General features: G+C 37.8%; 1 protein-coding gene across 4 annotated transcripts in view; it reads right to left on the bottom strand.

The window, feature by feature from the left end:
• Positions 1 to 26127, bottom strand: part of PRKN (parkin RBR E3 ubiquitin protein ligase) — a 1294051-nt gene that overhangs the window by 1041122 nt on the left and 226802 nt on the right. For all 4 annotated transcript variants that reach the window (XM_032407521.1, XM_032407520.1, XM_032407518.1 and 1 more), the window contains exon 2: positions 3074 to 3237. In XM_032407521.1, coding sequence (XP_032263412.1) covers positions 3074 to 3237 — 164 coding nt within the window. The remainder of the gene's footprint in view (positions 1 to 3073; positions 3238 to 26127) is intronic.

Below are 26127 nucleotides of genomic sequence, written 5' to 3'. Positions count from 1 at the left end.
AAACTAAAATTTAATTTAACTAAAAGTATACACTTTACTTAAAATGTATAAATACTACATAGATATACATTCACACACACACACACACACACACACACACACATATACAGATATATTTGTCCCAGTCAAATATGTATCCTATTGTCATTTCTTAACTCTTTAATTTATTGCAGATATCCTCATCATAATTCATGATGGAAAGTAGTCTTGTGTTATTTAAAGTGATCTCTTAGATTCTGAAGTTGTCCCTAATAATGGTGATGATAATCACGGTGATGAGGATGCTAATAAATGCTAACATTTACATAGTGTTTACTATATGTTGCACTCTGTTCTGAGAGCTTTACATAAATTAACTAATTTAGTCCTCACAAAATTCCAATGAGATAGATACTAGTATTATTCCCACTTTACAAATGAGCAAACTGAAATACAGAGAGGCCACATTGTCTAAGTATGTAAGATACATTTAAGAAAAATTGTTTTGCCTTAATTTGTAGTATTAAAACTAGGTATTCCCTAAATACTTAAGAGTTATGATGTAAACACTCTATAGTATAATCCATGCACTTAGAAATGAAGATAATATAACCTCGCTGACAAGCTGAGCCTCCTCATTATAGTCCGCAGCTCATGCTGAACCCAACGCTCTGGCTTTCACCAACCGCAACCCTGGACTGGAGTCATCACTATGGTCATCAAGTCCAAAGGCTCTTTTCTTCTCATCCTCCCCCATCTTTTCACAGCGGGTATACTTCTTTACCAGTAATTTCCTTTTCCAAAATATCCTCCAATGCATCAGTTGGATGGATGATGCCTCCTTTACTGGCTTCTCCCCTCGCTGCCTAAAAGACCTGCTCATGCCTCTGTCCTCTGCCCCTTGGGCAGTCACATCTAACCCAATAGCTGTAATATTTAGCTCTAGGTAGCTCGTCCTTAAATATAAAGTGAGCCCCGAAGCGTCACAGCTAAGTTCTCAAACGCCTGCTAGACATCCCCATATATATTTCCCTTGGCATCCACTTATCATGCAGGTTAAGTTCCTCATCCTTCCTACAACCAGACTGGATCTCCAGACTCCCATTTCCCTCGACAGCACCCTATTTCCATGCATGAAACCTCTGCAAGATACAGCTCTAAGCTCCCTTCCTGCCAGTCTTCAACATCTCTTCTAGCTTCTGGAACAGGGACCCATGCTTTCCAGAAAGCACACTCCATGCTCATTCTCCATCTATGGAATCCTACTCCAGTTTCAATTCGTCCACAAAGTCTTGGTGACTTCTACTCAGATGTGTTTTCTCCACCTTTAGAATCTTGTAATACTTACGTTTCAGTTTCCATATGGTGCTTCTCATGTTTGACATTCTTACGTTGGACCACATGAAATTGCTGATAGTTTTATGCCATATGGTTCAACCTAATACTTCTGTTGCTTTTAGGGCCCCTAAATAAAGAGTCACCACAAAAGCAGGAATGAATTTCGCCTTTCTTTGTGAGCCCCTGGGAAGCCCAGAACATTGGAAGTGTGTGTCAAAAGAAAAAGAATCTAAATCAATATATATTTTACACATACATGTTTGTCAAATGAATCATCTATAGCAATTAGTTTAACCTATCAGCTTGAACAGTAAAGGTGAAGAGCTTTAGAACCTGAAACTTCAAAACTCCTGGTAACATAAAATATTTTGGTTCAAGGAGCTATTTTAAAATCATTTATTTGTGAAGGGAACATTCTTGGATTTAGAGGTTGGCAGGTACAGTAAGAAGCTTTTTAGTTGACTGAAATAAAAAAAAAAAGCAAAACACTTTTTAGCACAGGCACTTCCCTTATAAAAACAAACTGCCTAAAAGCAAAGCACAGCAGTTTGTGCTCAATCAGCACGTGCCTCCAGCCATCAGCAAAGACAGGGTGGAGCAGGAGGGGGACGATTTGCATTTCTACAGCTTCCTTTGTATACCCAAATTTCGAAAGCATTTCGAGATGCAGCAGTAAATATCAACAGAAGACAATGATAGGATGTCAATACCAGAAGGGGTTTCCATGTAGCCCGACCCAGCAGCCCCGCTGTGCACAGCAGCAGCCCCCACAAAGCCATAAACAGGAGTGCAATTAATCGGCGCTGGTTAAGGAAGGGGGAACGCGTGTTTGAGGGGTCCCTCAGCATCACCTGTTCCACCCACAGAAAGCATTCCGACCTTCACGCTTTCACAGAGAAGGACTTCAGTCCCCGTTCAACAGTATTTGCTGACCTCCCCCAACAAATGACAGGTCTCCACCTCCAGGTGAGGGCGCTGTGCATCGCTTCCTTCACCAGTTCTCCCCTTCTTCCTACAGAAATCACCCTTGGCAATGAAGCACCCAGATGAAAGGCTAGGAGGCTTGGACAGCCTTAGGAGCAGTGTGGTGCTATAGGAGAGGACAGGCGCTGCTCACTGACGTTTCGGGGGCCTGTTCTAAGGACAATTTTACTGAGGCGTGGCGAAAATAAGCACAAAGGTGGACTTTTGCTACGCTTCCGTTTTCCCTGGCTACCGGCACGGAAACTGGGGTTTGGATGGTCTGTTGTGGACGGGCCCTGAGCCCGCGACCTTCTCGAGCGAGCCCCGGAGGCAGACTTGCGACTATCCTCCAGGGGTCACAATTGGGTTACAAATTCCTCACAGCGCAGTGACTGAGCAGCCTGATTTGGAACCATTTATTCGAATCCTTCTTCATTAAGATTCAAATGGAATAAGTAAGGTAGAAATTGAACAGACACAGAAATTGTGCCTTGCTGCTCCTGTAGTCAGTAAACATTTACTCACTAAGCCCAGTCTGTGTGTTCTCTCTCTCTCTCTCTCTCGCTCTCTCTCTCTCCCTCACTCACAGTTGTTCTTCCAGTCCTTCCTGCTTGCTGTTTTAATGCATAATTAAGAAGGTCAGAATTAATGAAGCGGTGTGGAATAAAGTTCAAGGAATCCCCAGGCACTATTTATTCTATTAGATCTCAGGCATGAATGTCAGCCTGGCCGAGTAGCGGCGTAAGCAATGCGCTGGCTGCATCCCAGGCGCAATCCACCCAGGGAGACTCACCCGCACTGTCAAGTCATTCCGAAGCTCCTTCCCAGCGAAAATCACACGCAGCTGGTCAGCTGGAACCCCCTGTCGCTTAGCAACCACCTCCTTTAGCTGGAAGATGCTGGTATTGGAATCGACCTCCACTGGGAAACCATGGCTGGAGTTGAACCTGACAAACACTGACCAAGACATTGGGAGAGAGGGGAGAAAAGTGAGTATTACTCAAAGCTCTGACAGGGTAATAGCAACACTTTTGAACCAAGTTACCGCTCGCCCGCCATTCAATGAATGACATACATTTTCTTTCACTTATAACATAAAACTGAATGCAGTGGAGCAACGTTTGAAGAAAAACGGAGTTTCCCTGTGGGATTTCCTTTTCACACATTAGTCAGTGACCCTCAAACACAATCGCATGCTCCCTTTGACACCTGTCCTGGGAAACAAAGGGCTCAGGCAGAACACTTGGTAGATTGGAACTGTGAGACTCCAAGGAGTTTATGGAAGAGATTCAGCTCCAGCAGCTTGTATGAATGCCCACTCCCTCCATGGTGCCCCTCTTCATAAATATTGGAGGCGTTATGTTTGCACTCACAATATAGCGATAGAAACCATTCAAGCTGCATTACTGACTAGAGTGAAGACCCACCCGAGCCCTGGACATTGGGTGACCCTGCCAAAAGGCTCCACTAGATCTTATGGTGATACTTATTTGCCCTTTCTTTTGAAACTATGGACACCATCTTTCTTATTGGAGCCGCTACCCCCCTCACAACCAAGGCTGGGAGCTGCCGTCTCTGCAGCCTTCTCAACACGGCCGACTGCCATTCTAACTTGTCAATGTCGCCCACACAGGTCCTTTCCTGCCCATGCTTTCTGTCATTACTTCAGTCGATCTTTTCTAGATTCTTTCACTAGCCTCCCAACTGGAGTCGTGATACACTCTCTTCACTTCCAAAATGTCCTGCACCGTTCTGCAGAGTCAGCCGTATCAATCCAGAGCTCTGATCATGGCATAGCCCTCGAATCCTTTAAAGTGTCACCGTGTCTGCTGGGGAGAAAAACCCAAGGCCCCTCTCATCTGACACAAACCTATATCCCAGCAGCTTCTCTATCAGTCCCCACATGCGCACTGCTACACTGAATGCTCCCAGAACACTTCTGCACCCATGTCTTCTTCCCCTCTGCCTGTTGAAAGCCTGTTCACCACATGATCCATCTCAGACGTTCCTCCTCCAAGAGGCCTCTCACTATCAGCCCAGTCAAGACCGAGCCCATCTCTTGAGGGCCTCAGGGGGTTGAGCATGACCATCTTACACCATTTGCCCCATTCTGTTCTGGAGGCAGCAGAGCACAGAGATTACAAGGACACCCTCCAGAGTGGGAAGGACCCCTGCACCAGTCCCTGTAGGTCCCTTCACAGCGTAACAGGTGGGGTAAACGTCTTACCCCTATTGCTTTAACTCTCAGTTCCCTAATCGTCACAGTAAATAAGCCACAGAGGGTGTTCTGTGATGTGTTAAGTAATATTTATAGTGTTTATAACTATCACATAATTACCTTCAAAAATAATGAATGTTTGTATCTGACTTACGTGTTTTGGGTATATATTTCTCCTTCTTTAAAAGATTATAAACTCCTTAAGGCGAGCCATTATAGCTTATTTTCTGCTGCATGTCCTTTAAATGTAGCATTATCACGTACTAGTTGTCAATTCGAATATGAGATGGCCCACCGAATAATAATTATAATAAAATAATCATTACAATGCCAGTAATAATCGAACACTATGTGGCAGAAGCTGCACCTTACATGTGCTATTTTTAAGCTTTCCAATGATCTGGTAAGGTCAGTATTACTATCCTTACCTAATAGAATAGTAAATGGAGTCCTAGAGAATTCCAATCACTTTTCTAAGGACATCGGCAGCTTTGTAATGGAATCACAACTCAAATTCAGTTCAATCAAACTCTAAACTCCTTTCCATTTCTACTATAACAGGCTGCCTAAAATATTCTTCAAAGAAAAATCCACATTCCTTTTCCTTATGATAAAAAAGACAACAACAGCAAACAGGTTTTCCAACATAATTCAGGTATTTCCTATCCAGGTTAGCAGCAGAAAAATGGGATTAAAAAATAAAAGCTCTGATGAAGAGCTAAGAGCAAAGAATAATGAACAATGGTTATAAGACACAATAAAATGAAAATGATACCAAAATGAGAGCAGGCGCCACGGATGACACAACAAGAGCAAAAACCGGACACAGTTTACCCAGCACAGAAACACACTTAGGAAAGGGGTATGGACTGGAAATGATAGAAGTGTTCTAAAAAATAAAAAAAAAAATTTTTGAAAAAAAAATTACAGAGGAATAGGTGCTTTTGATAAACTTTTAAGTAGATGTCATGTGACACCACCGAAGTAGAGGAGGAGAAATAAATGTGTATTGGGAGCCCTTGGGGTATATTCCCAGCATCCTCAGGTCAGAGACCATAAGGCAACCCATTCATGAGATAAGATAGACAACGAAGGGGCAAGAAGGGACAAAACGTATGGTCCCAGTTCTACACGTGATTTTCTAGTAGCGTGAACAGATTTGTTTTTAAAGCAGAACGCCATAGACGGGGCTATGGGAAGGAACAGCTGGGGACTATACAAAAGTTACTAAAACTAAAAAAAGGAATCAAAATTCCAGGCTGTACTGAGTTGATGATTTTTCGCCAGGGGTTCCAATTATGGAGATTCCATCTTAAGGACAAGAATTATAAAAATAAGCAAACAAGCCAAACTAAAGGGAAAGAGAGCTACAAAAAACATTCTAGGGAATTCTGTACCACAATTCAAATCATTAGTAGCCAAAGGCCTTTTTCATTCTGTTTAAGTAGAAAAATTAAAGTTTTTTAACTTAAGTTCAGTTTGGATAAATCATGTCAATACCTTAGAAATGAATACCTTTGAGAAGCAGTTCAGATATACAGTATGGATTGACAATGGAAAAACTGATCAAATGCACAGCAGGTATTAGGCAAACTAAAATATGGTCATGGATAAGAACAAACATTTTCAAGTGACCAGACCATCAATAATCAAGTGCCATTATGTGGAAAATGACCAGTGCTTAGTGGTAGTAGCGTATTTTGTGGTGGGTCTCTATCTTCTGGCACATGTGAGAAATGTGTCATGTCCCATCGGTTCTGGTCCTGTAACTCCAAGATTCCCAAAAGAGAGGAGCAGAGGAATGCACCCAACCCTCTCCCTCTACTACCTCTTGAAAAGTCACAGGAAGTAGAGTATCTTTAGAGCCAGGAAAAGAGAAATTGGAATCCGTTGTGCCACTTGTTAATTTTATGACTTAGGACAAACTACCTGGTCACCTTTTCTTAGCTTCCTTATCTGCTGAATGTGCACAACTTTAAATGCCCCATTACAAAAGATTTGTTGTGATTATGGATGCATCAGGAAATTCTGGGAAGAGTCATTTGGTACACATTCTGTACTCTTAGTACAGGGAAAGTTTGTACTCCAAAAAACAGTTCCCTAATTTTAGTCACCTAGAAGAGGTAGTGCTAATTAAAGTAGCACCCATCCTTTATATTATAACTAAGATATATTAAATGGGATATGGGTAAATGATAAATAAAGTAGCCTGTTTTTCTGGTTTCTGCTCTTCTTCATGATGGACAGAAAAATCCCAGGAACAAAGAGACCAGGATAAAGAATTTAGCATGTCTCCTTTTCTGAGATTTTAATTATAAATTAAAAGTTTGGGAATGTATTGTTTTAATGACACCTATAATAGAATCAAATAGATACTATACCAATTAATATTATCAATAATGTTAATAATGGTAATAAACAACAATAAATACCATAATGCCCTGCTAAGAAAAAGATAATGAGACACATCCACACTCATTTTGATGCCATTCCTAACCAGTGTTCAGAAGATCCAGATTGTAAGAAAGTAACTGAGAAGAAAAAGGGGAAGAAGTCATTGGGTGATGGGTGCTTATGTTTCTCTCAAGGCTATTCTCTTTGCCTGGCCTGACTGGGGGGGGGGGGGTAGAAATACTTGAGTTACAACTATAGTAGTTTCATATCATTCATCATTCCTAAATCCGTCCAAAGATGATGGTCCTTATAGGATCCGGACTGCCTTGAAAGCAGCCATTCTATTTCCCGCACGGAGAGCAGTCATGGAATTTAGGTGGGGTGAGCCACTCTCTCCCTCGAGTCCAGAGTGGACTCTTATTAATCATCATAACCTCATCCTCCTTGTCACAGCAATAGGCTCAAGGATGGGCACAAACCAGTCAGTGCCTGGCTTTCCCTTAGTCACGGTGATGGATTCCCTGGAGATCTCAGAAGGGGTGATCTAAGGTGGACAAATCAAAGAACAATCCAGATTTGTCAAAGGCTTGGCTTAGATGGCATGGAACATCAAGTGAGGCCCAGACATTTCTGTGGGGGAATCAAATAAAAACAGAAGCCAAGATAGATCATTGTTATCAGCATAAAAATAGGCTCAGTGCTTTTGGGGTTAAGACAATTCTTCCTCAAGAAAGAATGCCCTAAGCTCTGCAGGATGTTCATCTCCAGCTGCAGTCTGGTAAACACCAGGAGCACCCCCTGGCAACTGGGTTGATGAGGAAGTACCCCTACGTATCTCTAACTACCCTTTGGGGAGGTAGTTTCTTCTTTACCTTTGAGAAATACCACTAAGACTAGAATCTCCTATTGTAAACAGACAGACAAACTTTGTCCTCATATTCCCCTCCAGGCATTGTCCCACTTCTCTGCACAGAAAACCTTATTGTAGATTTCTTATAGTCCTGCTCTCCACTGATTTACTGTGCATCCACTCTTGAAGACTACTCCTGGTAAAGCAATAACCTCCATATTCCTAATTCAATGGTTCCATTTCTATTCTTCTCATATTAGACCATTCAGAATTATTCAGCAGACTCTTGTTCTTATAACTGCTACTGCACCATCCTGGCTTCTCCCTACAACACAGGACATGCTTTCTTAGCTTCATCTACTGGGTTCTCTTCTTGTGTTGGACTTACTGATTTTAGAGTGCCCAAGGGTCTACTTAGATTCTCTTCTTTCGTATCTGAGTGTTCTCCCAGGGTTGTATTATCCAAGCTGCATGCAACATAATTAATGTGCAATTCAATGTATTTTCATAGGAAATGTTCACTCAACATGATTTTTACTTTATATTCTTCTTTTAAAATCCAACTCTCCCACAACCTCAGCCCATGCCCAGAACAATGTGAGTCCATGGAGTTATCTACTTCTTAGGACCAATTCCTACATTCCTCATGCTATAAAGCTATATAAAGTTTCATGTGGAGTTTAATGCAGATATAACAAGTATGACAACTACAGCATAAAGAATGGGGGAATGGATACGGACCTATTAGGTTGTAAGCCTTCTACATTTTGGGAGTAAAGTGGTGTAATATCAACAATAAACAGATTGTAAAAAATTTAGAATATACATTATAATTCTTAGAGTAAAAATCAAAGTGAATAAAAATGTTGAGTTAAAAAGTACATAAAAATTACCATGGTATTCTAAAAAATACTGCATCTCCAGAAAGGCAGGAAAAGAGAAACAGAGGAATAAAAACAGAGGAACAAATAGAAAAAATAAAATGAAATGGTAGAACCAAATTCAACCATATCAATAATTACATTAAGTTTTAATGGAATAAACACTCCAATTAAAAGGCAGAGACTTGGGGCGTCTGGGTGGCTCAGTTGTTAAGCATCTGCCTTCGGCTCAGGTCATGATCCCAGAGTTCTGGGATTGAGCCCCACATAGGGTTCCCTGCTCAGCGGGGAGTCTGCTTCTTCCTCGCCCTCTGCCCCCCCCCTCCATTTGTGCTTTCTCTCTCACTTGCTCTCTCTCAAATAAATATTTTTTTTTAAAAAGGCAAAGACTCAGAATGGATAGAACAAAATAGCTCCAAATATACACAGTCTACAAAAGCTCCATTTTCAATAGAAAGATACAAATAGTTTGAAAGTAAATGAACAACAACAACAACAAAAAAGCTAAGCAAAATAATTATAAGAAGGCAGGAATGGCAATATTAATATCACATAGATTCAAAGACAAAATTATTATGAAAACTAAAGATGTATCAGACTATGTTGTGATCACCTGAGACAGAAAGAAGGCCAAAAATCACACTCTGTGCTCACCTATTCCTTCCCATCTTTGAATGGGGAGAGGTGACATGTACCTCATTTAACCAGACTTGAAGTGTGCAGGTCTCCCTCTGCTCCCAGACTCCAAGGATAGACAGACAGGAGGGTGAGCCCTTCCTACCCTTCTGAGTGGGTGAGAGACCAGGAGGCTGATCCAATAGCAACTGACAAAGATGTCACACACGGCCTTGAGGCAACCACTATGATTCTTTGACAAAGGAGTACCCACTGGATTTCCTATAGGTCCTTTCTCTCTCTCTCTCTTCCCCCTGCCACACAGTTTTCTTCATTGATTAGTTATACCATTTTCTTCTTTAATTATTTAGCAGAAGTCATGGTATGGGAGGTGGAGAATTGGAGGTAGGAAAAACGCAATTAAGAGTCTGTATAACAAGGTGCGCGTCTTATGGCTAAGACCATGGACCATGGAACCACCCGCCAGGATTCAAAGCCTAGGTCTGACCCTAACTGACTGTGTAACCAAGTCAACAGTTTCTGAACTTCAGTTTGTTCTCTATAACATAAGAGATAATAATAGTGCCTGCCTCATAAATTTGTTGTGAGAATTAAATGAACTGATATATGGAATGTAGAAAAGAGCCTAGTATACTATAAGTCTCAACAATTATTAGCTCTTACCTAAGGCCCAGTATATGGCTTAAAATTGTGGTTACTATGTCAATTGGATGATATTAATATTTTGGGTTACCAAAAAATCTACCTTTTATTCTCTTTCAGTAAGAAAGGTTTTTCAGATAGAGTTCTATTTCACTATGCTTTGTGGTCCACTGTAATTCATCTAAAGTGACTTTAGGATACAGATGATATCTTCTGTTTAGACAGCACTCTCAGTTTTCAAAATGCTTTTACAGACATTATCCCAGTTAATCTTCACAATAGCTCTGAAAGATAATTGGGGCAGCATTTACTATTCCTACTTTTAAAATGAATAGACAGATATACGAGAAGGCAAAGTGGTTTACCCAAAATTTATAAGGAAAAAAGCAGGAACTAGAACCTGTGTCCTGAACCTCGATCCTTTAGGTCAGTGACTTCCACAGTGGGCTATATACTACCCTGAGGGTCTAAGAGGGTACTCCTTCCACATCCTATTCCTCACATACCTTCCTGAAAACTGACATGTCTAAAAACATGTTAATGGCTGAGGCATCATAATAATCTTTTGTCCCACCTTTTCTTCAAAATCAACATAGTCTCACTTTACCAAAGAAATGTGTATCATGCACCCTTCCCAAGTTCACTCTGGTACATCACCACAGGGCATCAGAAAAGGACAAATGGAATTACTGGTGACTGAGAGGCCTCTTTTAACCCTAGGAGAGGTTCACTTCCTACACAGCAGGGCAAGGGTTGACACCAGAAGCAGGGTACTTTTACCCATGTGAGGCTATGCAACATGGGTTGTATTGAGTGGTTAAGAATTCAGATACACAGTAAAGAGGGATAAGAGGAATGACAATGTTTTTCATTTAACTGTCCCAGCTCTTCTACTTCCTCAGTATTGCCAAAGAAGTAATTCTTCCTCAGGGAAAGTCTCAGAATAACAGAGTTAAGATAGTTCTTCATAACATGGAAGGTGGGAGTGCCTTTATTCCATTTAGGAAATGAACTGCTGTCAAAGTTTCATTCCTTACCTAACCACCCACCCTTCTATCTATCTATACATTCATCCATCCATCCATCCATCCATCCATCCATCCATCCATCTACCCACCCACCCACCCACCCAGTCACTCAGCCAGCTAGACAGCTAGTTAGACAACCAGACAGCCACACACCCATTGCAGAGTAAGAATTCGATTATAACAAAATGGTGTGTGGGCCCATTGTGGTTCTGACAAACTAATTCTTAGTGGCTGACTATTTGATAAAGAAGGCTAGTTTTACTAAACATGTCAAAAGGCAAGTGTTTCCATAAATAGAATAACTTATACACAGCTCCAAGGCTTTGATAAAAACATATTTAAAGTAAGATAAAAACATTTACTCATAAATACTGCATTGGCAAAGCTGTATTGAAATTAATATTTTAATTTTCCCAACATTTTGTAAATTTATCAGACTGAACAAAATACCTGTAAATGAAAGAATGACATTTAAATTAATGAGTTAAAAAAATCTTCGTATAATCTATTTGATACTCTTCCCAGAAACTGAAAAAGTGAGTAACTACATGATTATTATCCCAGTAAGTATGTAATTGCAAAATTCTTTGCTTTCAACAAAATTAAAGATGGACTCAGTTGGGTCATAAACTGATAAATCACTGAAATAACTGTAATAAAGGGTTACTAAGTATCTTTCTCATATTATAATTTTGAATGAATTAAAAAATGAAGTAATATTTTTATAATGAAATTCCTTCTATTCCCATATGCTTATTTATTAGAACAACTATAAAAATAAAAAGAATGATGCTGAACCTACTTCATTCTAGCAATAAGTAAAATTCATGCACACATACATGTTATGAGTTAGAAAAATAACCCAATCCACCTAATTAAGAGATGAATTTCCAATATAATTTTGTTTAATAATTACTTGTCAAAAACAGCAAGAAATTATTAATCCAAATTATACTTATACCATTTATAATGTTTATACTGAAAAAATAGTATGATATCACAATCCAGTAGAAATTGCTAACATCAGGCTTTATGATACCAGGTAATTTAAAAATACATCTTAAATTCCTTCCTTTTATTTTTTTTTAATTTTTTTTTATTTTTATTTTTATTCCAGTTATTTAACATACAGTATTAAATGGGTTTCAGGTGTACAATATAGTGATTCAACATTTCCATACATCACCTGCTGCTCATAAGGACAAGTGCACTCCTTAAGCCCCATCACCTATTTACCCTTCCCTCCACTTCCTTTCCCTCTGGTAACCATCAGTTTGTTCTCTATAGTTAACAGGCTGTGTCTCAGTTTGTCTCTCTCTCTTTTTCTCCCCTATGCTCATTAGTTTTCTTTCCTAAATCCCACATACAATTGAGATCACATGGTTATTTGTCTTTCTCGGACTTATTTCACCTAGCATTATACTCTCTAGCTCTATCCATGTCCTTGCAAATGGCAAGATTTCACTCTTTGTTATGGCTGAATAATATTCCATTATATATAATACATGCCACATCTCCTTTATCCATTCATCAATCCATGGACATTTGATACCTTCCTTCCATATTGTGGCTATTGTAAATAATGCTGCAATAAACATAGGGTTACATGTAACCCTTTAAATTAGTGTTTTTGCATTCTTTGGGTAAATACCCAGTAGTGAAATCCCTGGATTGCATAGTAGTTCTATTTTTAACTTTTTAGGGAAACTCTATACTGTCTTCCATAGTTGCTGCACCAGTTTGCATTCCCCCCAACAGTGCAAGAGAGTTCCTTTTTACGCACATCTTTGCCAATACCTGTTGTTTCTTGTGTTGTTGATTTTAGCCATTCTGACAGGTGTGACATGATACTGCATTGTAGTTTTGATTTGCATTTCCCTGATGGCACGTGATGATGAGCATCTTTTCATTTGTCTGTTAGTCATCTGGATGTCTTCTCCGGAAAAATGTCTGTTCGTGTCTTCTGCCCATTTTTTAGTTGGATTATTTGTGTTCGGGTGTTGAGTTTTATAAGTTCTTCACATATTTTGTATACTAACCCTTCACTGGATATGTCATTTGCAAGTATCTTCTCCCATTCTGTAGACTGCCACTTAGTTGTGTTCATTGTTTTCCTTTGCTGTGCAGAAGCTGTTTATTTTGATGAAGTCCCAATACTTCATTTTTGCTTTTGTTTCCCTTGCCTCAGCAGACATATCTAGTAAGAAGTTGTATGGCCAGTGTCAAAGAAGTTATTGCCTGTGTTCTCTTCTAGGATTTTTATGGTTTCATGTCTCACAATTAGGTCTTTCACCCATTTTTTTTTTTTTTTTAAGATTTTATTTATTTATTTGACACAGAGAGAGATAGTGAGAGCAGGAACACAAGCAGGGGGAGTGGGAGAGGGAGAAGCAGGCTTCCTGCTGAGCAGGGAGCCTGATGCGGGGCTCGATCCCAGGACCCTGGGATCATGACCTGAGCTGAAGGCAGACGCTTAACGACTGAGCCACTCAGGTGCCCCTCTTTTATCCATTTTGAATTAATTTTTCTGTATGGTGTAAGAAAGTGGTCCAGTTTCACTCTTCTGCATGTGGCTGTCCAGTTTTCCCAACACCATTTGTTGAAGAGACTGTCTTCTTTCCACTGGATATTCTTTCCTGATTTGTTGAATATTAATTGACCATAGGATCTTGTTTTTTTTATTGTTGTTGTTTTTATTTTTTATCCATTCTGTCAATACTATGTCTTTGATTGGAGCATTTAATCCATTTACATTCAAAGTAATTATTGATGGATACATATTTATTGTCATCTTATTACTTGTTTTGTGGTTTTTTTCTGAAGACTTTATCTGATCCTTTCTTGCCTTTCTCTCTTTCATGGTTTGCTGGGTTTTTTTGAGTGATATATTTGGATTTCTTTCTCTTTATTTTTTATTAGTGGTTTTTGAAATTCAGCTCCTCTTGCTTTCCAATCCAACTGCTATGGAGATTCATTTTTCCTGTGTGCTTTCCTCTGTGATAGTCTGTCTCTTGTCCTTCTCTGCGACCGCAGCTCCCTCCCCACCACAGCAGCCATGATCCATTTCTCTCCCAAACCACATCTCCACACTTCCTATCTCTTCAGTGTGGACTCTTCTCTACCTTTAGTTGTGGAATTTGTCCTGCCAGTCTTCAGGTCAGTTTCTGGGACATTTAGGATGATTTGATAGTTATGTATTGTATTCATGGGATGAGGGGAGCCTACTCTGCTGCCATCTTCCCTGGTCTCTCTCTTAAATTTCAATTTTTTGTACATGTTTTTCTAGCAGATATGTATTTCATGTGATGCATAAATATTTTTAAGTCCATTTTTGTTATTTATGGTAGTTATGTAATAGAAAATTACCACAAACACCAAATTCACAAAAACTGAGCCATTTTGTTCCCAGAAGAAATACAAAGTTGGGTTCCTGTGAACCTCTGGTCACAACGCTTTCATGAACCAATCAATATATAACCTCGTTTTATGTGTCTGTTTAAAGATATCTTATTTAATATATGTAGTTGATCTATTAACACTTAACTCATAGCAAACAGCAATCCAAACTCATGCCTGAACAAAGCTGCACATGTATTTTCCCCATTAGGCACATCACAGCCTTCTTGTGCTTAGGAATATTAGCCCGCACTTCAGCACTACACTTGGTGATCATTTAAAACAATGAAATCACCAACAAAATACACAAAAATGCAGAAACATGGCACTTAATAGAGCACAATAAGGACATCTGTTTACAGTATGAGAGTTGAAACAAGAAAGCAGAGAGGCACCTTCCTCAGCCCCAGCTGGGAATCTGCCCATGGAGTGTCTCAAATTTCTCACAAGTCTATGCATGTCTGTAAATGACCAGAAGTGCCACAAATATTGATTTTGGGCTTACAAATATATTGTAATGTGTAGATAAATTAAATACAGAATCCATGCCTAAGAAGGACTGACTGTATTACATTAAGATCAAGTTCTGGGGGGAAATGAAATAGGAAACAAGTTTGAAAAAATATATATGTAAAATTTCTGACTATTAAAAATATGCTTCTTCATGTATTATTAAAATGATGATAGTAAAGAACAAATCATTATAGTTTTAATATACTACTAGACACATTAAAAATGCAACTGTTGTATCATTTAAGCCTTAATATTAATAATATGACAATACTGCAACTATTTAAATCTGTAATAAAATTTTTATATCAACTTAAAAATGTGCAAGAAGGTACATGGTTTTTCAAAATAAATAGTTTTATGCTATATATGAGCAAAAGAATTTGAATATTATTAACTCCAATATAAACGGAGGCTAAAGTCACAATGAAACCAATTAATACAAAGAAATCAAAACTACACAAACTACGAAATGAATGTCATCTTGATTTAGAGTCAATTGTGAAACTAAACAGACTTTCAGTGCTTCAGACACAAACTCTAGAGATCACACCATCCTGAGGTTCAAGGGTTTGTTTCTTTGCTTGCTTAACTGCAGGTGAAATATGTACCTCACGTAATTTTTTTGTTCTTTTGTATAGAAACAATTTCAAACAATTTTGCATGTCTCAGTTGCCTCAATCAAAAAGAGGTTTATAAACATATCTAAAAAACAAAGGAACAACAACAACAAAAACAGTTCCTCAGATAGAAGTACCATTTTAAGGAAAAGCTATGATTATATAAATATAGTCTGATGTTAAGTATTAACAATTTATATCTTTCTCTCCCAGAGATGGGACAGTTTGTTAGATGTGTAAATAAAATGAATTAGCCTTGGTTGGGTTTTTGCTTTGTTTTGTTTTTTGTTTTTTGGGTTTTTTGGGGGGGCAACTTATAGAATATACCTCTAATTTTTTTTCCTATAAATTTTCCATGTGATACTAAGGTAAATTTATTTTTCACTAGTTCTTAAGTTCAAGAAAATGAATATAATTAAATTTTTGTATCGAGTAAAGAAAGGAAGAAGTAAATGTTTTCATTGTAATCTACCATCAAATGTTGATTCGTGCATTAAAAATATTTAAGCTGATATATTCCAAAGCCAGCACCATACTAATGTTGAGTTATATACAAGAAACATCTGGAAGAGCCTGGCACACAAACACTCACTAAATGACAACAGTAATATTAGTATAAGAAATCCACACCCTGATATTTTCTATTGACTTGGCATAAATCATAACTAATGGTTAAAACAAAAATGGTCAGTCAACAAACTGAAGTCTTTGTCCCATAGACCTAAACTTACACTAGAATTTTACCCCTAAAATTTAAATACAAAATTCCATTTTCAAATGTATTTGCTAACTTTCCAGTGAAAATTTAAACCAGTGGCACGTACCACTCAACATGTACCACTACAGAGTCTATATTCAAATAGAGGCTCTCAAACCAGACACATGGGTGAAATCTCTTCTCTACTTTCTTTTTTTTTTTAAGATTTTATTTATTTATTTGACAGAGAGAGACACAGCAAGAGCAGGAACACAAGCAGGGGGGAGTGGGAGAGGGAGAAGCAGGCTTCCTGCGGAGCAGAGAGCCCGATGTGGGGCTCGATCCCAGGACCCTGGGATCATGACCTGAGCCGAAGGCAGACGCTTAACGACTGAGCCACCCAGGTACCCTCTGCTCTACTTTCTTGATGTGCTACTTAACCTTCCTATACTTTAATATCATCAAAAGTAAGAATAATATTCATACCCCCCCATTTTATAGGGTCATTACAATTAGGATTAGATGGCTAACTACATGAAAAAATTCTTAGACTGATGGATAGTATATTGCAAGCACTGAGTAAATGTTAGCAGTTATTATTAACAATAAAAATTAACCACATTTTCCAAAATAAATTGGAAAAGAACTCTCTGACAGTCATCAAAACTATCTTACATTCTTAAGCTCCACTTGGAAATATTTGTTAAAATCTCTTTCTTTTTTTTAAGATTTTATTTATTTATTTGACAGAGAGAGAGAGAGCACAAGCAGGGGGAGTGGCAGGTAGAGGGAGAGGGAGAAGCAGGCTCCCCGCTGAGCAGGGAGACCGATGCGGGGCTCGATCCCAGGACCCTGGGATCATGACCTGAGCCAAAGGCAGACGCTTAACCAACTGAGCCACCCAGGTGCCCCTTAAAATCTCTTAAAATCTCTACAGATGTGGGGAAATTTGCAGTCTCATACATTGCTGGTGCAAATGTAAAATGGTGCAGCCACTTTGGAAAATAGTTTGGCAGTTTCTCAAACAATTAAACACAAAGTTACCACATGACCTAGAAATTCTACTCCCAGGTATATACCCAAGAGAAATGCAAACATATGTCCATGTTAAAACCAGTGCATGAATGTTCATATCAGCCTAACTATTAATAGCCAAAAGGTGGCTTGATAGATATATGCATACATGTGATATCTACATACAATGAAATATTTTGTGGTAATTAAAAAGGGATGAAGTACTGATTCACACTACAGTGTGAATGAAACAAATGTTAAGTAAAAGAAGCCAGTTACAAAAGACAACAAATTGCATTATTCCATTCACATTAAGTGTCCAGAATAGGCAAATCTATAGACACAGAAAGTATATTAGTGACCAGCGAGGGTGGCGGTGGTAAGTGTTCGGAGAGAAATGTGAGTTACTGCGAAAGGGCAGGGAGTTTCTCTTGGGGGGTGATAAAAATCTTCTAAAATTGATTGTGGTGATGGTTACACAAGTCTGTGGATATACTAAAAACAACTGAATTAAATGGGTGAATTTTATACTATCTGAATACTGTAAGCTGTCTCCCCCAACACCTTTCAAAAAACCTCTATATCCACCATTTACTAAAGTACTTGGCAAAGACAGTTACTTAGTACTTCTGAAATAAGCAAATAAAATGAATGTGTGTGCATTTTATTTTCAATGGCTTTCTTTACTATTTTTATCCATTATAGAAGCCTGGAATTATGGGAAGAAACTTAAGAAATTTGTAAACATCCCTTTTGCATTTAGTTGTTTGTTTTTAGACTGTGGTCAAGTTTTGTGGTTAAATATCCCACAGTTGCTGTACCTAGAAGTGCTTTAAGGACCTAGAATAGTGGTAATGTGTGAAAAAAAAAGGAGACATATATTTCAACATTTAATATAGAAAATCTAATTTGCTCAAATTACTCATACTGTTCTAATTTCCATATGCTCTAAAGTAAGTATGAATAAGATTTAGACCAAACTGCTAGTGACATTAAAATTCATTCATTCATACTTTCAACAAATATTTACTGAATAAGTAACTATGTGCTACGCACAGTGCTAGAAACTGATGTTACAAAAATGAATAACACAGCCTGGGGCAAAGATGTTAAAACAGAATTATGCATTACAATGTGATATGTTATATTAGGGTTAGTATCATGCGCAATCTACTGAATACTCTGAGAACAGAGAAGAGGGAGTGACTAGAGGCTGGAGGCGTTTACAAATATTTCAGATACAGGGGCGCCTGGGTGGCTCAGTGGGTTCAGCGCCTGCCTTCGGCTCAGGTCATGATCCCAGAATCCTGGGATCGAGCCCCGCATCGGGCTCCGTGCTCAGCGGGAAGCCTGCTTCTCCCTCTCCCTCTGCCTGCGTGCCTACTTGTAATCTCTCTCTCTCTCTCTGTCAAATAAATAAATAAATATCTTTAAAAAAAACAAATATTTCAGACATAAAGGAAAATTTATGAAAAGGTACAGAAAAATAAGTGAGGGATTTCCAGGTGACGATTTTTTTTTTCGCAATAAATAAAAGTCACAGTTTAATAATTACTCTTTTAGGAAAAAAACAAGATGTTTTCATTAGTCACAAGGATACCACTACTATAGGATGATAGATTTGGAGTAATGAGCAGATAGCAGTAGGAGTCTCAAATAATTTTGAGAACTCTGGAGGTATTCCTTGGAAGTTTTAACAGGCTAAGTTTTTTATTGCACAAAAGGACAAAGTACATAACTCATCTTTCACTATTCAGACAACATGTCAACTAAGCAAAAATATCCTGGATATCACACATTTCAAAAGAAAAGTGTCAAAATATCTACATGTTTATATTCTGAATTGTATGATATTCTGAAACTTGTTTCATGATTATGAACTGCACACCTGAGGCCAACATTTGGTTTACAAATGTGTCCTGTTAATTAAATTGGGCACCAAATGTATGATTGTACATGGTTTCTCACAAAGGCATCTCTAGTTCAACTATGTACACTGATGTAATTATCACAAACATCCGGCCAGTTTCATTGCAACTTGACTTTTTTTTGCCATATCATACCGTATTTATTAAATGATTCAAATTTTAACTGCACTTTTAACACTGGAAGCCAAACATATATTGCAGAAATCTACGGTCATCTATAAAGTTCAGGAGACTTTCTGGAATGGTAAAATGAATACAAACTTTAATGAAAATGTCAATTTTAATCTAAGCAATCACAGTAAAAAAATGAAATGGTTAAGGATAGCACATTTTGAAAGTTGAAAAAAAAAAGGAGAACAGAAAATACTGGTTTTTTTGGTGTGATGTTGACATTGGAATAGCTGTATAAAGTTGGTTGCATGTTAATTTTTTTTTCCTTCTTTCTTCTTTTTTTTTTTTTTTAAATTAAAAAAGCAAGTGATGTGATGAGCACTAGGTGTTATAGGCAGCTAATGAATCATTGAACATTATGTCAAAAATTAATGATATACTATAGATTGGCTAATTGAATTTCAATAAAAAAAGGAACATAACATAAAAAAAAAAGGAACATATAATACTATAATATTCAAAACCAGGTGAAGCAAGTGGTTTTCAATACAACTTGACTTTTATGACAAAACTGTGTGTGTGTGTATCTGGACACACACACACACAAACACACACATAGCCTCCTCTAATATAAGCTTTAAAGGTTAAGAAGCTAATGTGTCTCCTGCCTTCTCATCATACACTGTTCTGAAGGTTCATCTGTAACAAGATTTTAAGACTGAATGAAAATAGCTTAGGTCCATCATATAGTTTTAAGGCTAAACACCTAAAGTTCAAGATCAGGAGTCAAATAAAAACTCTTTATTTAGTCTGGTAAGTTTAAGACTACCTTTGAACATGTTAGTACTTGCTTTGATAGTCTTTAAGAGTTTGTATTAAATCACTTTATCTCCATTATAAATTGCTCCTAACCTATTTCAAATGACTGCTCTTCAGGAAAATACAACAAGCATTATGGTAAGGATTATTCGAAAAGGTTTTCTGTTAAATCATTGTAATTTTAACATTGTACAATAAAAAAAAAAGAATTTAACTCAAATATTTCTGTTTGGAGATCATTCTCCACTGGATCTTCAGTGTTTCTGCAATCTTGCCTCACTACCCTCTGGGCTGGACTATCTTTTCATGGACATTTGTAACGTAAACATCCGTGGAAGACACAGAGAGTATCTCTTTCTGGAGCAAAGAGTAGGTATGTGTACTGTGTGATCTGAGTTCCCTCAACTCTGGGTTCTGGTCCTTGAACTCCACCCACTGTGTACGCAGGTGTCATGTGGCCCTATTCCCACTGTGCTGTGGGGACGGGACTGGGGGACGCTGGTAATGTGGTTACTACTGTTGCTGTGAGCAATCATCCTTTTCCCTGACTCGGAGTCTCACGTCTTCTACCAGCTTCCATGAAACTGTGGCACCCTAACTTGCGAGCTTTCAAGGAGGGTGAAATCTTCCAGCCCTCATAGCTCTCAACACTGCCTATCATTCCCTTGTCTTAGGCATTACGTTCTTGCTCTCTGGAGTGTTCTTCGTTTTTATTTTTTGGCACTCCATAAAGCACATTTAGAAAATAAAATAAAAATAAATTCTGGGCTGAAATTAAATACAACTCTTTATTTTAATCCAGGACTTACCTACCTTTTTTGAGATGCGAACATGAGGTAATGTTTAAGCTTTGAAAATGCTTCTATTGACAAGTACTTTGAACAGAAAAGATTTTAACAATCCTGGTGTCGTACATGCCAACTTAGAAAAATGAAATCGTTGTTTGCCTTTTCACTTTGAACACCTGCTAATATTAATTCAGAAGGTTGCTACTTGTTTTTTCACTTTAAATCTTTCTAATCCAGACTGAATGTATCTCTGTAAATGGGAATCAGGGACCCAATATTATATGCATATATTTATACACTGAATAGCTAAATAAAAACAAAAAAAAAACCCTAAAAGTTACAAAAAATCTGCAAATCAGTAGGAGTGAAATGACAAATGACTTCATTCACCTGTTCCAGGATTTTAATCATTTATCATAAAATGTGTATGTTCTTAAGGAAAAACTCAACTTTTGATTTTAAAAATATAGACATTTGCCCCAAATAATATAGCACTCAGGCGTCTAAGCACAGAAAACTTCAAAGTCACAAATTAGAAATTTATGTACAAATGAGTGTTATAAAAGTTCCCCCCAACCCTTCTTAATAAATGTTAACATCTTTGTGGCTCCAGTAAACACAACGAGGAAATCAAAAGGTGAGTCTTTGAGCCAATGTTCTCACGGCTGCTTCTGTGTGCTGAGGCATGCAGGGGCCCACACATTGACCACAGTTCTCCATCTGTGTAATATGCCCATATTCTGTGTACTCTCACCCCCATCGAGAGGATGCTTGCCTAAACACTCCCAGAGCTTGTGAAAATCCTCCCCAAAGATTACTGTATCATAGGGTTCTCTGCATATTAAGCGATCTTCCCAGATACCACTTCTATAAATGTAGTAAAGAAAAACCAGTGGAGTTGTCAGATCATCTCTGTCCAAGCTTCCATGCAAATCCAAGAAGTGGGCTAGCTTTCTTCTAGCATCTAGTCCTTCTTTGACACCATTACATTTATTACCTGATTTTTGTTGCTATTTAAAGAATTACTGTTTCCCTTCAGTTTTGGATCCCCAAACACTTTGGGGATGACCTAGAAGGTGAATTTCAAGGTTTAGCAAATTGTTTCTTCTTATGAAAGGTTCATCTGCCATAAGAGCAATTCTACACCTCCCTCTGAAGGAGGTTTCCAGAAATTTTATTATGCTTTTCATTGCATTACAACAATATGAGTTCACACTGTTAATTCACAAAAACTTCTGATTTTCTTGCAGAATTAAAACACATTGATCTCTTTTTAATTGAAATTTAATACATTTACTATGGAACTCACCCTTTTAAAGTGTACAGTTTAGTTTTTAGTATATTTACAGAGTTGTACAACTGCTCTAATTGTTCACCAGTATCTTGTTCCAAAATATTTTTGTTATCCTCCCCAAATAATCCCCCACCCACTAGTAGCCACTCCCCATTCTCTCCTTCCCCCAGCCCTCAACAATTATGAATCTATTTTCTCTCTCTCTAGATTTGTCTATTCTAGGCTTTTCACAAAAGTGGATTCATACAATATGTGGCCTTTGGGGTCTGGCTTCTTCCACTTAGCATAATGTTTTCAAGATTCATCCATGTTGTACTATGTGTTGGTACCTCATTACTTTTTTAATTGAAATATATTTGACACATAAATTTCCGTTACTATTAACGGCTGGATAATATTACACTGTACAGATATACCACAGGTACCATTTATCACCTGATGGACATTTGGGTTGTTTCTACTTTTTTGGCTACTATAAGCAGTGTTGCTATGAACACTGTATATGCAAGTTTTCATGTGGCTTGTTGTTTTCCTTTTTTTTTTTTTTTTTGGATTGTTTTCATTTTTCTTAGGTGCATACCATTAGGATCATATGATAACACTATGTTTGACTTTTTGAGAATCACCAAATCTTGACTGGTCACCAATGAGCTGCAGAAGTGTAGTTTCATACAATATTGATAAAGCAAGGTTTTTTTCAAACTAGCAACCTCAAGACAATTCACTTGCACTTCCATGATGCAGACTCATTTTAAGTTAAGTGTCGAATTAGCTCCTACAATTTTTGGAGGTAAGGTTGCTACTTTGCTTTTGGTGTCAAACTCAAAAAATCATCACCGAGACCTATGTCAAGGAGCTTAATGCCTATGTTTTCTTCTAGGAGTTACACGGTATCAGGTCTTACACTCAAGTCTTTAATCGAGATTTGGCTCAGGGAAAGTCCTGAACATTCTACGGGAATGACTTTGGATTAAGAATTCAGTCATGGTTGGGGCGCCTGGGTGGCTCAGTCATTGGGCGTCTGCCTTCGGCTCAGGTCATGATCCCAGGGTCCTGGGATCGAGTCCTGCCTCGGGCTCCCTGCTCAGCGGGAAGCCTGCTTCTCCCTCTCCCACTCCCCCTGCTTGTGTCTCCTCTCTTGCTCTCTCTCTCTCTGTCAAATAAATAAATAAAATATTAAAAAAAAAAAAAAAGAATTCAGTCATGGCACCTAAAATTACGACAAAGTGATATGTCAATTACATCTCAAAAAATAATAATTCAGTCTGGTGCATGTGGCATCATATGATGAGTGTCAATTCCGTAGCTGTAAAAAAGCAGACTACATAACACAAAACAGGTGAAAATCCATCTTTAAAAGAGAGGGGGAAGCAGCTGGTAAAATTTCAAGTGGAAATATAAACACCATGTTTACGGAGAAGAAGCAAAAATCACTATACCAGTGTGAGAAGGCATGCCTCTGCATATCCCTCAACGGCTCTAAAGTAAATAAATAAATAAATAAATAGAGAGAGAGAGAGAGAGAGAGAGAGAGAGAGATAAAGTCTGTCCTTCAGCACAGGGCAACAGTAAAACAGAGTGTTCTTAAGACAACATATGTATGCAAATACTACCAATGATAGTCTGGGGCTTGATGGCTATCATGGGTTGGGATTTACTGAAACAGCTATAAAGGAGCTGAACCTCACAACAAGTTAAAAATAATTCTGAAGGTAAAGGCACTAAAATAACCCTGTCTATGATCAGACTTGCTCCTTCTGCAACCTGGATATGTGAAGGTCAATGAGATTACAGAGGACTTTGTTTTCTTTCCCTCACTCTTCTGTATATCTTGTTATGCTTTTATAATGGGGAAAATGCCTCCAAATAAACTTCATCTTAAACTCAAAAGAAAATAGTGTCCAGATAATCGCAAAAAAAAAAAAAAAATGCATTCACTAAATGAAACAAAAATTCTATGATACCTTATTTTTGTGGTCAAAAACAAAAACAAAAACACAAACAGGAGGCTGTCTGACGTCGACAAGTGGTTACTCTTGTTGGAGCCTAATCATGTGTGTGGTGGAGCCTTTTCAGACTGCACAATGTCAAAACATCAGACAATTCATGGTCTCTTAAGTTTTTTTAATGATCAGAGCAGAGAGAAAGGGTTGGAGGAGAGAAAGAAAGAGGGAGGGTGGACAAGGAGGAAATATTTCAATAAACTTTTTTAAAACAAAAAAGACAAGTTGTAGGTTTCTAGGAAACCAAGTAAAAGGTAAAACAGGCAAACAGTGACTGGTAACACAGGAGTGGAGGCGATGTGGCTTGTGCGGCTATGTGTTGATATGGGCTATGGAGGAAATGGGGACAAGAACAGAAGTGTGTCCTCCCAGTACTTAGATAGAATAGACAACTTTTTAATATTGTGTGACTTTTTCAATTTCCCCACTTCACTACACATGGTGACTTTAGACACTTATCTCACTTATTTATGGTTCTTATAAATTCTTTGGTAATGTGATTTAAAAGTAGTGAGGGAAACAGATTGGTTAGGATTATATTTTTCTGGCATTTTCTCCATATAAAAGAATGATCACTCATTTCAATATAGAGTACAGATACATAGCACTTAATACAGTGAATACTATTTTCAAGCTGAAATATTATCTGCTGCACTTTCATGTTTGGCATAAGTAATGCCAATAAAAATGGTGATACAAAAATTGAATTCTAACATTATGTCAGAAGAAACAAGTGACCTCAATGTTCCAAAGATATCAAAATTCAGAAGAATTTCTTCTGGAGGTGTTAGTTAGCTAAATGGTGGGATTTCTTTACAAACTTCAAGATAGAATAAGAAGTCTTAATGTTATATTAATTTTCTAAATCATGGCAAGCGTTAATAGCTGGTAAACAAAAGAACACTGACTTCACCTGCACATAACAACATGGAAATTTTTTTACCATAGAACATATTATATGAAAATTTAATCATCATTAAATTCTATGATAGGTTTTATGTGTCCCTGAAAATGCACTAAAATTGAGTTAGGAGGATGGTATATGATGATATTTAGGAATTTAACAAAGCTATCACAAGAACACCACGCTCAAGTTTTATTCTCACATTCTCTTCCTATCTGCAACCTCTGGATATATGGTAACTAATATATCTTAATGCCTTTCTGTATATCAATATTTTTATTAGGTTATTTCTTAAGATGACAACTCCAAATAATAACTACTGCTGAAAGAAAATACCAGAACCACCAATATTTTTCTTTTCTTGACATACTTGCAGATATATATTTTCATGTTTATAACAGAAGTTAATAAAGAAACATGCCGAGCTTATTATTTCTGGATTGATTACAGAAATAGCTGCTACCCTTTTTGATGATGTAGAAGTTTATACATGTATCGATAAGGCAACAGCTGTGATAAATTACTTCAAGGAAATAACACTTCTCATTGCTTTTCTCTTTTTTCACTACAACTTGTGTTGTGACATGAAATGTGCCTGGGCTTGTCTTTAGGAGGTAGATGTGATCACGTGCAGAACAGGCTGTGAATATTATTCACCTACGCCCAAGGCATTACATTATTGTTAATTTTCAATAAAAGGTGACACCTCCCTTTTTTTTTTTTATGCCATTGCTAATGTGCTTCTACTGCAGAATAAAATAGCTGCCACTATCCTCTTTCTTTTTCATTCATTTTTCTCTCTTCATGCTATTATTTTAAAGGCAAGGTGGATTTGGTTAATTTCTCATTGTTTAAGTAAGGTAAGTAAGAACTATTTGTGTGTGTTGTGTAACATGGTTTGTACAGGACAAATGAATACTATGACACCTGTACAAAGGATGGTAGGAATCCATTAGAGCACTTACCACACTTTATCTTAAGTTACTTGTCATCAGTGACTCCCTCCACCCTACCTGCTCCTCCTCCAGTCTTGACTGAGTAAGTAGCACCAGCAAGGAACGGCTCATGCCAAAAACTTGGAAGTCAGAATCAATTTATCTCTTTCCTTTATCCT

The sequence above is a fragment of the Phoca vitulina genome, unplaced genomic scaffold, assembly GCF_004348235.1.
Source record: "Phoca vitulina isolate PV1807 unplaced genomic scaffold, GSC_HSeal_1.0 scaffold9, whole genome shotgun sequence".
In the NCBI taxonomy this organism is placed as follows: Eukaryota; Metazoa; Chordata; class Mammalia; order Carnivora; family Phocidae; genus Phoca; species Phoca vitulina.
The sequence above is the reverse complement of the archived record's forward strand: the minus strand, read 5'-3'. Positions and strand labels throughout refer to the sequence as shown.